Raw genomic sequence first — 14,890 nt, forward strand, 5'->3', positions numbered from 1 at the left:
AAGAACCCAGTGCTGATGGTGCAAGTTTCAAACCTAGAACCTCAGTTACCAACCCAGATCTTCAACCACTAGGCTACACAATCTTACGAAAACCACAAAACTTCAACAAGCATGTTAACTTCAACTCCTTTAGTACTAAAATGACATTTAGAAAGTGTTTAGAGTCATTAAAAGCAATCCAGCTGCTACAATGTGTCGCTGTCCGCGGTGCTGAATCACCAGCAAATCACCATCTGTAAGTTTTGTTAAACTATCAATACAATAATAAAAAAAAAAATAATAAAAAAATCACTGTTAGCCGGTACACTTTTCATTATATATTCTTTATAAAAAAAATAAAAAAAACTCTAAACTTATTGTTAATAAATTGCTAATAATAGGCTAATTTATAGTTGAAAATTTAAAGCAATATTCTACTATTAATGTCTAATAATGTCTACTATTATTTAGATAACTTAAATCACTATTAACATAGATTTCTTTGATTAAATTAGTGAATTGCACCAGAAGCGTGCAAGTAATTAAATGTGTTCAATTGTCGACATCTGCTGTCGGAAGATCATAGAGCATCATCATGGACCGCAGCATCCCCACCCTCAACCATCCCCTCCGGGAACGAAAATATACGTCTCTTAGCATTTCCAATCTGGAACTGTAAACCCGCGCCAAAGGACACAATTTCACTGAAATATACCGTGTTGCTATATATTTATGGCGTCAAAAGCACGTTAAGGAGTTATGGCGGCTAATCAAAGGCTTTGTGAATTTGAATGCACGCGACTTGAAGACATATCGGAAAGGTTTTCAATGCATGCGTTTTATGTTATTATAGTTAGACCCTATCTAAATAGTGTTAATCTTTAATAGTCATTTGAGAGATGCATTAGTGTGCATATGCCGCACAAACTGCTTAATCAAACAGCAGGTGTTGCCGCAAACAGGATTAAGCGATGAAGTTCAATTTCAAAATGCATGACGGAATGGACCGATGCAACTGATGTGAAAACGCTGATTGCATTGGTTGGCGTTTTTCATTCGTTACTCGACGTTGAATTGTCTGGGAATAATTTGAGGTGATCCACACCCCGTCATTGTTGCAGCCATGTCCCCTCCAGCATCCGCTGCGACAGCCAGTGAGAGCAGCACTACCACTGTTTTCGAAGACGACACGGACAGCCCTCGAGAGGAGGTATTCGATAATTGCCTCTATTTTTATTTTGCATTCATGATGAATCGGAATAGCGCGTGATAAGTGAAATGAAACAAACATCCCACTATGCGTAAATATGGCCATGCATTTGCACAACATGGAAGCATGTGTGTATGTAGACAGTACTGCTGTAGCTGCATGCATGAGTAGAGATTGGATTTCATATCAAACAACAGATGGTCACTTCGAGATAAAAAAAAACAGTCTTTGCTATTTTACCCAATGAAGGAAACATCAAGTAGAGCCAGTAAAATTCACCTATGCATGTTATTGCACAACAAACGCATGCAATAACAATAACTCATTACACAATGCATAATAACAGTTCAAATTAATGCACAGATAAATACAAAAGTATATTAAATGTAGGGATGCCGCCGTCTGAGAACGAAATCGCGGTTGGTTTTACAATTATTTGCACGTTTTCTTATTATGCAACACCACTGATGCAAAATAAATAAATAAAAAAATAAAATAAAAAAATGCATATCATATAACAATTGTCTAAACGTCTAAGTGGACGTATTTCTGGGGGATATGTGGACGCTAAGGGAAGCACTATAATAAGAAAACTGATAAACACACACACAGACACACAAACACAAACAGACACACACACACACACACACACACACACACACACACACATGTTGGTGCAGCTATCATTATGAGGACTCTCCATAGACATAATTATTTTTATATTGTACAAACTATAGATTCTATCCCCTAACCCTAACCCTACCCCTAAACCTAACCTTCTGCATTTTACATAAAAATAATAAATTAAAAAAAAGCGATTTAAGCGATTTGAATTATGGGGACACTACAAATGTCCCCATAAACCACATTTATAGCATAATACCCTTGTAATTACCAGTTTGTAACCTAAAAAAAGTCCTCGTAAACCACTTATACCTGCCCACACACACACACACACACACACACACACACACACACACACACTCACACACTCACACTCACACTCACACTCACACACACACACACACACACACACACGTGCACACACGCAGACACACACACGCACAGACATGCACACACATACAAAAATAGGAGGTAATAAGAGACACTCCAACACCGCTTATGTGCATCCCAAGCTCAGTGATGTGCTTAAGTGTAAACAGAGTGCTTCAATTCGTTGTTTGTCAGACACCCCAATATAAAGAATCAGCAACAGACTCTAAATACCGTCCACAACACCTTACAAGTAAACCTTTGGACTATGCATGATAACGGGAACATTGCTTGCAGCAGGCAATTTAAAGTCCAATCATGACTAAAATTGACATTTATTGTTGAATGCGTGAATTTGTACAGAAGCAGTCCTTTAAGACGCAACTTTACTCGCTGATAGTAACTACACACAACGCGCCGCATATTGTCAGCACGCTTACACAATACAAAAAGTGGCATCTTTAATTCATCACACAGCTAAAAATATTAAACTTACTAGTTTGTTGTTGGATGACTAGTGGACAGAGCTAGGGGGTGGCCTGGGGTGGCCGTGGCCACCATGGACCGAAGCCTGGCCACCCCATTGGACACCCCACTCACAATAATTTTTTGTCTTGGGCACAATTTAGTTTTTTAGAGGTGGAACCGTCTCTGTACAACCACAACACACAGGAGACTTAACATGTGCGCACACCAAGGTCGCCACACCTCTCCGTTCCGAGTGTCACTGTATCCACTCTCCTACGTTTTTGTATCCACACACCTCCACTTTCCACACCAAAAACCATCAATTCTTACCTGCTCATCTGAAATGTTTCCTCAGCATGAAAAACAACTGATCATTTCTATGGATGCCTTTAACATCTTCACTGACTCCACATATGATTAATTTGATATATTTCATATTTTCAAAATTCATACAGAAGTTTTGTGTTGGTTAAAGAGCTACAGACTGAAATTGCATGCTGTCAGCCACTGACCGTTTCTTGTGAGACACAAAGTTTAATTCCTGCAGGGGGCGCTTGACGCTTGAAAACCAAATCCTCCATTCATCCGCATTTAAATCTAAGAACACTTTATATCCATTTTGAGACATTTTACACTGGATAGTTATTTTTAATAAAAACTGATCATTGTCAGGATTCATACCTGTGAATGAAAATCCACATCAGCATTATCTGTAAAAGAATTTGTTTAAATCCTCATCCAGAAATAATAAACGATAGTGAGTCCATGCATCCTGGCCAGTGCTGAGAAAAGTAACAGGTACCACGTGACACTGCCATCTAGTTGGGCGATACCAACTCGTACAACGGAGGGGGGACTTCAGTTATTTGTCTCAATATGACAGACTCAAAGCCACACAGTTGCAAGATATCCAAACAAAATTATTTCCAGCATTGCTAAAAATATATAAACAAGGACAGATTCACGATTGGGGGGACAAATCACCCCCTTCACAGCATGAAGTGTGTCCCCCATCTCCCCCAATACTATGCCAGTGGATTTAAGTCATATTTAGATTATCTGATGGCAAACATAGCCAGTTAGAACAGGAGTAGGATAGAAGAATGGGAAAACTTTGTCAATAATTTGTCCATTTTTCCATGGAAGTCCAAATTTTTACCCCTTTAACTTTACTAAATTGTATATGCCTTCATGAAATTTTACCATTGTTCTTCCATTTTTTTTTTTTTATTATTTTTTTTCCAGTGGCATTTGTAATATTACAGGCCATAACCACAGGTCAAACCATGAACGGCTCCACAATAATGTGGTTAGGCTAATTTAGATAGTCTTTCTGAAAAATAAACTATAGTATAGGTGTTGCTAGACCCTATTTAGTAGGGTTTTAGCCCCCCCAAACTTCATCTCAGCCCCCCTAAAAATCTGTGACTTTGCAAGTGCTTTACACAGCGGCAGCAACGCTGCACTTGTTTGAAGCACGAGACTGCTCTGGTGGCTCAGTTCGAGAGAGAGAGCGACACATGTGGCTGCTGTGTGTGTGTGTCCATGTGTTTGCGTTTAAGTTGATTCAAGTTCATTTATGACATTAAAAGTTAAGATTACTGTTCAGCCAGTTCCTGCCTCTTCCTTGCCCACCTCGTAAACAAGGTAGTTTATCAATGGTTTACTGACTCACTCAAAACACAGAAGACATTCATTTGTTGCCACCTACAAAAGTGTGATTTACAAAAATGGCTACTGTATGAATAAGTGAACAAATCTGTATAATATATATATATATATAAACTCAGCAAAAAAGAAAAGTCCTCTCACTTTCAACTGCTTTTATTTTCGCAAATTTAACGTGTAAATATTTGTATGAACATAAAAATATTCAACAGCTAAGACATAAACTGAATAAATTTCACAGACATGCCAGATTTGCCTGTTCTTGCTGTGAGATGTTACCCCACTCTTCCACCAAGGCATTTGCAAGTTCCTGGATATTTCTGGGGGGAATGGCCCTAGCCCTCACCCTCCGATCCAACAGGTCCCAGACGTGCTCAATGGGAGTGAGATCCGGGCTCTTCACTGGCCATGGCAGAACACTGACATTACTGGCTTGCAGGAAATCATGCACAGAATGAGCAGTATGGCTGGTGGCATTGTCATGCTGGAGGGTCATGTCAGGATGAGCCTGCAGGAAGGGTACCACATGAGGGAGGAGGATGTCTTCCCTGTAACGTACAGCGTTGAGATTGCCTGCAATGACAACAAGCTCACTCCGATGATGCTGTGACACATCGCCCCAGACCATGACGGACCCTCCACCTCCAAATTGATCCCACTCCAGAGTACAGGCCTCGGTGTAACGCTCATTCCTTCAACGATAAACGCGAGTCCAACCATCACCCATGGTGAGACAAAACCATGACTCGTCAGTGAAGAGCACTTTTTGCCAGTCCTGTCTGGTCCAGTGAAGGTGGGTTTGTGCCCATAGGCGACATTGTTGCCGGTGATGTCTGAACTGAATAACGCAATTTTGCTCTGCGTTGTCCCCGAGCTCTGCCGATCTTATCTCCGCAGCACGGTGATGTGCACTATGGGGGTTAGCGCGAAAACATAATTTATTCGCCCCGATACGCGTGTCAGATTTGAGAAGCATATTTACTACTTATAAAGCACTGAGCGTGAGATGAATACAATTAAAATTTGCTTCAGCTGCGGTTACCCGCCAAAAGTGGCTAGTAAGAGTGCCGATTTCTACCCGCATTTGGCGGGTGGCCGTGTGTTAGTGTCAAGCCCTAATCATTACCCATTGAGCAATTAAAAATGCATGCATTTATTAGTTCAAATATTAACCAATAATAAAATATATGTGGTATTTATACATATTTACATTTTGTTGACAAATAGTAGCAGCATGTATTGCGTCCGAATACGCATACTTCCCTTCTATATAGTACTCCAAAAGCAGTTTGTCAAATGAGTATTATGTCTGAATCCTCAATATTGGTAAAACAGTAGGCAAGAAATACCCAGATGAGTTGAGGTTCTGAAGTGCATATCCATTGGACACTTTACCAGCTCATAATGCCGCAGAAGCTGCGGAGACGTCACATTAAAAAAGCAGAATTGAAAGAAATGGTGAAGAACCACGAGTTGGGCGGTTCTTTTCAACTGTAAATGCTATATGCTGTATGTAAAGAAAAAGGATCTTGTGGCTATAACGTTCTTGTTGAACAAAATCATAGTAAATTATTTTAGTGGTTGTCGTTACTATGCCATATATACGGGTCATGGGACAATGCACAATCCTGGATGAAGCATATCCAGGAATATATTCATACTACTTACCTGCATGCCTTAACAACAAACTTTATTTACAGCCAAGATGAACGTTCTGCATCAAATGTAGTTGCATTACATTTGGATCTTCTGTGTTGGCTCCACTGTTACCAAATGAACCCTTTGTCCTTTTCTAACCAAGTTTCTTTCTCTTTGTTCTCTTTTTGTGGTGAATGAGCAGCAGAGGCCTATGAAGCAATCCCTGAGCAAGTCCATGTGCAGAGAAGTGTTCTGGAAATGCCTGCTGTTGTCCATGCTCATGTATGGATGCATGGGAGCCATGGTGTGGTGCCATGTCACCAAGGTCACCCGGTTGACCTTTGACAGTGCCTACAAAGGGAAGTCCATGATGTACCATGACAGTCCCTGCTCTGACGGCTACATCTACATTCCACTGGCCTTCCTCATCATGCTTTACTTTGTTTATCTGGTGGAGTGCTGGCACTGCCATGCCAGAAACGAGCTTCAGTACAAGGTGAACGTGGAAGGAATTTATGAAAGAGTCCAGAGAATGCAGCAAGCCAAGCCTTGTATCTGGTGGAAGGCCATTAGCTACCACTACGTACGACGTACGCGCCAAGTTACACGGTACCGCAATGGAGACGCCTACACCACCACACAAGTGTATCACGAGAGAGTGAACACGCACGTGGCTGAGGCAGAATATGATTATGGACACTGTGGTGTCAAGGATGTCTCCAAGCAGCTAGCTGGTCTGGAAAAGTCAGCCATCACCAAACTGAGGTTCACCAAGTGCTTTAGCTTTGCCAACGTGGAGTCTGAAAATTCCTATTTGACCCAGCGTGCAAGGTTCTTCACTGATAACGAAGGACTGGACGATTACATGGAGGCCCGGGAGGGGATGCACCTGAAAAACGTAGACTTCAAAGAGTACATGATTGCCTTTTCCAACCCAGACCACCACCCCTGGTACGTCTCTAACTATGTCTTCTGGACGGCTTCCTTTCTGACTTTGTCCTGGCCCTTGCGGGTGCTGACGGAGTACCGCACAGCTTACGTCCACTACCGTGTGGAGAAGCTCTTTGGTGCAGACTACATCCCTGTGACACCATGTGACGAGAGACCCTACTGCAGACGTATCCCAAGGGTCAACACCATAGATAGCACTGAACTGGAATGGCACATTCGTTCAAACCAGCAGCTGGTGCCCAGTTACTCCGAGGCAGGCTTGATGGATCTGGCACAGCGTTCAGGAGGCGTCAGGCAGAACTGCGAGCGCTGCCATCGTGCCATCAGCAGCTCGTCCGTATTCTCCCGCAGTGCCCTCAGCATCTGCAATGGCAGTCCACGGATCCCCTTCAGCGGAAGTCGCTTCTCTCTGGGCAGGCTGTATGGCTCCCGCCGCAGCTGTTTTTGGAGAAGCGGAAGCTTGGATGAACCCGAGAGCCCCAGCGAAAACACACAATGCCTGTCGGGACGAATCACCACTGATGAGGAAGACCCACCACCCTACCAGGATGCGCTGTACTTCCCAGTGCTTATTGTTCACTGTAGTGAAAGCTGCCCCAACCACCGGTCCTTCCATAGGAATAGCTCATGCGTAGAAACATCTTTATGATTGATCATTAACGGGTGATTCTCATGAAACCTGTCAAGAAAATGTCCCGACCTATTTACTCCAAAATTAAAAAGAAACAAACAAGACATTCTGTATTGTATATAGAAATTGAAGCACATTTTTAAAGGCTTTTAAGATTTTTTACATTGTGTCATTATTTTGATGACAGTACCCCCAATTTCCATTACATGAATTTTTTTTATTTTTTATTATTATATTCTCATTACCACAAAATAAAAAAAATACATATATATATATATATATATATATATATATATATATATATATATATATATATATATATACTGTAATGAGAACCATAATTGAAAACAATGTGAATAGTAAAAGTAAACATCTGGAAGCATTACGGTAATGAGCAGCGGGGGGTGTTTAAAAAAAAAAAAGTTATTAGTCCTAAATGTAGGCTTTATTTTCATTATGCAAATTATAATTTCATTATTTTTTTATTTTTATTTTTTTTACTATTGACGGGGGGGTTACGAAACCTCTTAGAGAACAGAGCGGGAATTATTGTAATTTAGTTTTTTCTGAAATATTTCAGAAAATAGTTTAGAATTGCATTCCCTCACAATAAATTTACCATGGTTTTACAATAGCAACCATATCTTAACCCTATTCGTAGTAAAACCATAGTAATAATACAGGAAAAGGACAACTACAGTAATAAAAATGATAATTTTGTGGTTATGCATATTTTTTTATTGTAATGCGTCCTGATATTTTACTTTTACTATTCACATTGTTTTCAATGATGGTTCTAATCACAGTAACACAGGCATCTTTTTTTACTGTATTAAACAAAAAAGATGCTGTTGCACAATGATTTTTAAAATTAAAATATGCAAACATCGAATGTAAAAAAAATAAAATAAAATACAAATATTTGTACTAAAACCATAGTAACCACAAGAATTACCATGGTTAATCTAGACTAAAACCATGTTTACTATATGGATACAGTATTAAAACCATGGCTTCCGCCCCAAACCCCCCAAACATGGTTATTAACTTACTTTTTTATAGTTACTTCAATATAACTATAGAAAAATTATTTCCGCCAAAAACTCTGGTTACTGCAGTCTACAATATTAGGCCTACTATAGTAAAACCATAGTTAAACTATGGTATTTGTAAAGTAAAACCATAATAACTACAAAATTATTATTTGTATTGCCATAATTTTCATTTTCCTGTATTATCACTATGGTTTCACTACAAATACCATGATTAAAATATGGTTACTGTAGTAAAACCATGGTAAATTTATTGCAAAACAATTTCAGAAAACAAAATTCCCACCCTTTCCTCTAAGGGGCTCCCGTAGGGGTAAAATATGACCAGAACATTTACTTCACAGGATTCATCACCCAAACTCTTTACTCTACCACAGAACAAACATAATCAAACCTGATTGAATGAAGACTAACGCAGTTGCGTCTTCCAGATCATCCGAAAAAAATCCTCAATATCCATCATGTCCTGTTTCCCAAGAATCATTATTGGAATTTGTATTGACACACAAATGTCTTCAACACTGAATGCTCACAACAATGGATGGAACACTTCAGAAATAATTCCAATACATGTTTATAGCAATAATGAAAACAAAGCAGCGGGATTCTTAGCGTAAGTAATACTTTTCATTAACTGGCGACATAGGAGAGCCAAGCGTTCATGGGATGTTTTTGTTTGTATATCCTTTATAGCTATATACAAAAGCTATACATGGGTCTTTTTTTTCTACAAGTATGGCAAACTTTTGTTTCCTTTTTACTGATAAATGTTGCACTTGAAGTTACATCAGTCAAATCATCTGTTAAAGAATGTTTGGTTTTTTCACGTAAAAATCATCGTCCATTCGACCATGGAATTCATGGTTTACATTCATGTGTGAACACTTCTTGTATGTATAAAAGTAAAGTACTATGGGTTGTTTGTACTTTTAATGTGATATAACTGGTATCAGGCAGAACTATATACTGTTATGAGCTATTATGGCGATGTCCGCAAAACTGAGTATCTCAAACTACTGAAGAAACCATATTACACATTTCAGGCTATGCAACTATTAACCTCTGGTATGTTATGCCTTTAAAATGTATATACATTTAAAATGGAATGTATGACTGTTGAAGCTTTTCTTCACATTACTTGTATGTAGTCTACAAACTATTACAGAAACAGAAACATGAACCGGAACTTCTTTAGCTCTTTAAAGGGATAGTTCACCCCAAAATGAAAATGAACTATCCCTTTAAATTGCACTAATGCTGTTATTATTGGCCAGAAATCTCTAGTGGTCCAGAGAAAATGCAACAGATCAAATAAGCACATTGGAGAGAAAATGTGTTATGCAGCTATACATTTCTTGATTGGTTTTCAGCCATTTGATCAGTACTAACTGAAGATTATGTTTGGCATTACCTTAACAAAGGTTTGACGCTCCATATAGTGATGTGTTACTTCAGAAAACCAAATGCTGGACATGAGTAGGCCTACAGATCCTCTTGAGTCTTGAGCATTCCAAAGACATTTTTTTAAATCGTTTTCATACAGTTGATCCAGATATGTATCTCTGGTATGTGGCGTCTAGAGGTTGCACATGTATTCATCAACATTGCATCCTACTTTTATACTGCCTAGACAATGTATACCATATCACAACAAAGTAAAAATGTCATCACTATTCTGCCTTTTAGTAGCACACATAAAACAAAACATTGTTTACTGGACATATGTAAACTCTCTGAATAAACTGCTTGTGGATTCACAGAACTGAGTGCAAATTTTATGAGTACAGAAATCTACGAGTACCTTTAGAAAGAAGAACAAAAGACTTCAGTATATGCCTTTAAAACTGTAAGTTACACTTAGGTCATTCCTGTCAGGCAGTAGCTTTTGAACTATTTAACATTTTAAAAAATAGAAAGGCCGATGCTTGTTTTGTAAATTAAGGAAATGTTCCCATACTACCCATGCTCTGGTAAAACACAGACACTTAAAATGAATTAATTATTACTTTGTCAATTACAACTTTACTTTAAACATTGTCATGAAAATGGATGGAAATAAAGAGCAAAAGCCATTGCTCACTGAAAAATAATCTCCAAAAACTAAGAATTTTAAGATTTACACATTTCAATTTCATATCAAAATTCCATTAACCCTTTCAGCTCTGGCGGCAAAAATAATTGTCAAAATATTAATAACTACAGTCTTGGCCAACACAAAATAGGTATTGTTTGAAAGCTTAGAAGCACTAGTTGTTTTTTTTTCTGAACAAGTGCTTTGAAATTTGCAGACAAATCAGAAGTGTTACGTTTTTATCATTTATATATAAAATAAATTGCACTGTGTATATTATTACAATCAGTAAAAACATCAAACTGATCAAATAGCCATGTGTCATATGTTGTTGGAAAGCTCTAAATGAGTAGAATATATTCAGCCTATTTGTTTTACTCACATACATATAAAATTACATCGCAAAATATAGCGAGTAATAGCTATGTCTTTGACTACTATGTTGGTGTTGCTTATATGCTGTTTGTTCGCTTATAACTTCATGAAAAATAAACAGAAGAAAACAAATCATTAAAAATATCATATCATTACTTAGAGGAGGTGATTATCTTTCAAACGAGCCCACACACAAAGTAATCAGATGCATAGATCATTAGATAATCCACATGAAGCACAATGTTACATATGGCCACCAGGAGATGGCGCCAAATACATGACACAGACTCAATGATGACTCAAATGACACAGAATGAAACTCATTCTGTGAAATCTCATTACTAAAATCATGTCTGCATGCTATGCAAACCTTTAGTTATTGTTGTGTTTGCATGTGTAATTAGTTCTTATGTACAATTATTATGTTTTATTTGTTCGGAGAGGCTTTTGGACACATGGAGACATTTTTGGACACTATGATAAATTATGTTTGTAATGCTATAACTTTTGATTGCTTTGCCGTGTCAACACAAAATGTTTCTCAGATGCAGTTGACATGATTGGAGCCACCTTATTTATACCCAGAGATATCAAATAAGAAAAATAAGACATAAGAAAATATTTGGCAAATATTGGCTTTTTTTTTTTAGCAGTTTCTTAGGCTAAAAGTGTCAGAATGTATCATAATTTTTATCATTAAAACATTAATATTTTTTTCTTTACAATAATACCAAACACTTGACCCTCCCTGTTTGTTTTGTCAACTTATAAGGCTTTAATTTGGGGTATGCCACTGAAACAGAAAATCTTTAAAAACACCTTCAAGCTTAAAGGGTCAAATTGAATTTAGTCATCCTAAACAAAATAACTAAATATTTGAAGTATTATTAATTTAATTTAGTTAAAAATGACAATGCAATTGGATGGAATTTTGTTATGAAATTGAAATGTGTAAATCTTAAAACAGGCTAAAATATTAGCCTATTACATGAAGGAGTCAACTTGAAATTTATTTAGATTATTTTAATTTTTTCATCTTTTGACATTTTAATTTGATCATACCAATTTCTGTAACTTTTATCAAACAGGATGGAATGTTTCAGAGTAACACAAACCAACTAATACCACAAAAAATTCACAGAATTCGTCAAATCCATTGCTGATAAAAGCTGGAACATGGCAAAAATGACTGTTCAAAGTGAAGTTAAAATTATTCAAAATACCCTCCATATTCACTTAAATGTTATACTGTGATAAAAGAAAAATAACATGATTTAATATTTGAGCAAATATTTTAAGAATGTATAGTAAAAACCAAAAAAACTTGTTTTGTTTGGTAGTGAAGGCATGAAGCTATGACCTCTTATATAAAGAAATGACAGCAGGTGATTACCAAGTGTGCCTTTACGAGAATACACCGCTTGTGGGCACTACAGACAAAACAACATTAACATCCAATGCTGAAAGTACTGTTGATTTACTGATTGACCACATGTGTCTTTTGCAATTCAATATACTGAACTTTAGATCGCTGAAAGTACCTTGCTGTCTAATTGCGAGGAAACATGAAATGGTAATAAGAACCAGTTGTTCCGGATGACTCTAGAGCATATTGAAACTTCTATTTAAATAGTTTTGTTCTGTGTCTAATTCAGAGAAAAAAGGAAATGCAAGAATAACTGGTTGTTTCGGCTGGCTGCGCACAGGAAGACTGGAGCAATGGAAAGGGTTTCAACCATTACTACACAAGTTCACTGCAAATGTCATCTTTTGTATTATATAATGCTTCTTTCAAATGCCCTCTCTGTCTTTTGAACTATTGATTGATGTTGGCGTACAGTAAACTCAAATAATGTTTTTGTTATCAGGCGTGTCCCACCCTATAAGTACACAGAGCATCTTAAAGATATCCAGAGACAAGGGTGAGTCTGGTTCTGCCAGGTACTATTAAACACAAACAAAACAAAAAAAGCAGGTAATCATTTACAGACTGTGTTGGGAGGAAGGAATCAGGATGAATCCAAAGATTCAAAGATTTGGGCCTACTTCTGTCATTTTCCTCTTTGCTCACCTTACTAATGCTTTTGCTTGGCACACATTTTTAATATCATTTATAAACAACATTTAAAGTGGGTCCAGGGGGACAGACCATGTGATTGGTGTATTGCAAGGGCAAAAACCCAAGTTAGTTAATTATTAAGTTGTAAAGCCATTTACTTTCCTAACCTACTTAATATACCAAATCAAACAAATCATTTGATTTCTACTCAACTGACATCATCAGCTTAGGTTAATTTAAAATTGTAAGTTCTGCTTCAAAGCACTTAAGCAATTAGCCTAAAAATAACACTTTCCCCAACAAACTATATTATGCAATGCACAGTACAGCATTTTCTTTTTGTAAAGTGGTGGCCTTGAAAAGGACTTTGATATGTGTGAACAAGACATGTCGTTAATATAACAGGCCGCTTTTTGTGCTTCACTTGCAAATTAGATCGGTTAAACTTGCATATGTAAATATGTCAGACTTCAATTTATACTTATTCTTTTGCGTGGTTTCTACCAAGCTAACATCAGTCAGTTCAACCTCCCATGATCTGGTCATTATTATCAGGTATATTTTTATTAGGGTTTTGTTCTTGAGCTGTGTTATTTATGCTGTATTTGAGGCTACTTCACTAACGTAGAGAAAGAAAGAGTCTATTAAAAACCATCAAAAACACATGGTAACATGCTGGAATACAATCATTCATTTAACTGCACCTTAAAAATCAACACATTTGACCAATCGTTAGTTCAAAGTTCAAGTTAATTTGGGCAAAAGGGTTTATAAATAAATTATACTTCAGTTGTTAGCTTATAAATCAGGGTTCCCGCGGATCATTAAAAAGTTTTAAAATGTCTTAAATTCAGTTTTCCAAAATGTAAGGTCATAAAAAGACTTAAATATCTTAAATGATACAATAAAAGTCTTAAAGGTGCAGTATGTAATATATTTACTGTACTAAAGCATAAAATTATCATAATATTTTATCAGAGATTTAGGAAACATGCTAAGTTGAAATACTGGCTTCTCCGAAAACTGTGCTACAGCCAGTATATTTTACTTTGAAATGTCCGTTCCGGGCCGGAATTTCTGTTTGTGTTTTGGCATGTGTGATCCCGCCCACTGCCCATTTCCCAATAGTATTTCGACACCCCAGGTTGCCAGATTTAAAGCAAGTTAGTGGGCAAACACAGCGTGCTGCAGCCATGGAAGACAGCAATACATCTAGCTAACATTGACTGAGTTATAAAAAATCCACATGAGCTGGTTTATAATGTGCAAACAATAAAATCATTGCAAACATATACATTAGCTGATCAGCTTACAGTGTAAGGCTAGTCACTTGCCATTGTCAGTTTGCTCGTTCCTGTTGCGTGTCCTCAACCTGGCAACCCGCGTGAGCTTCGTGTCTGGGGAGGAGGGGGCGGGGGAGACAACTCTCTCCAATATTATGAATTAGGACTGCAGTATCCATTTTAAATGCTTGATGTCAATGTTACATATTGCTCCTTTAATTATAATTTTAAAAGGTCTTAAATTTGGGGGCGGAAAGACAGGAATCATGATATGACCTAATGTGATTATCAAACTTAAAAGAATATGATTTAATTAAATAAATGCCTGCGCTGCGTGTTTGAGAGTGAAAATGCAGCACTTTTTTATTTTCTCCAAGCACGCGGCGGATTGTGAGTGTTTTCCGCTGTTGCAGAGCAGTTTACAATCATTAGGCCATATCGGAAATGTATGACAAGTGATCACCGATCACTAATGATCACCTGTTGATAGTGATGATGTAGTGTTGATGAAA

General features: G+C 37.5%; 1 protein-coding gene across 1 annotated transcript; it reads left to right on the top strand.

The window, feature by feature from the left end:
• The first annotated feature begins 587 nt into the window (after nt 1-587).
• LOC127455189 (transmembrane protein 151B-like) lies at nt 588-7,780 on the top strand. Its single transcript, XM_051722868.1, has 2 exons — nt 588-1,189; nt 6,159-7,780. Exons 1-2 carry the CDS (start codon nt 1,103-1,105, stop codon nt 7,554-7,556), a joined length of 1,485 nt encoding a protein of 494 aa, XP_051578828.1. The 5' UTR covers nt 588-1,102; the 3' UTR covers nt 7,557-7,780.
• Nucleotides 7,781-14,890: the final 7,110 nt, after the last annotated feature.

The sequence above is a fragment of the Myxocyprinus asiaticus genome, chromosome 17, assembly GCF_019703515.2.
Source record: "Myxocyprinus asiaticus isolate MX2 ecotype Aquarium Trade chromosome 17, UBuf_Myxa_2, whole genome shotgun sequence".
Classification (NCBI taxonomy): domain Eukaryota; kingdom Metazoa; phylum Chordata; class Actinopteri; order Cypriniformes; family Catostomidae; genus Myxocyprinus; species Myxocyprinus asiaticus.

Coding starts and splice junctions, on each gene's coding strand:
- LOC127455189 (XM_051722868.1), top strand. CDS start 1,103: ATGTCCCCTCCAGCATCCGCTGCGACAGCCAGTGAGAGCAGCACTACC. Junction 1,190..6,158: donor CGGACAGCCCTCGAGAGGAG/GTATTCGATAAT, acceptor GTGAATGAGCAG/CAGAGGCCTATGAAGCAATC.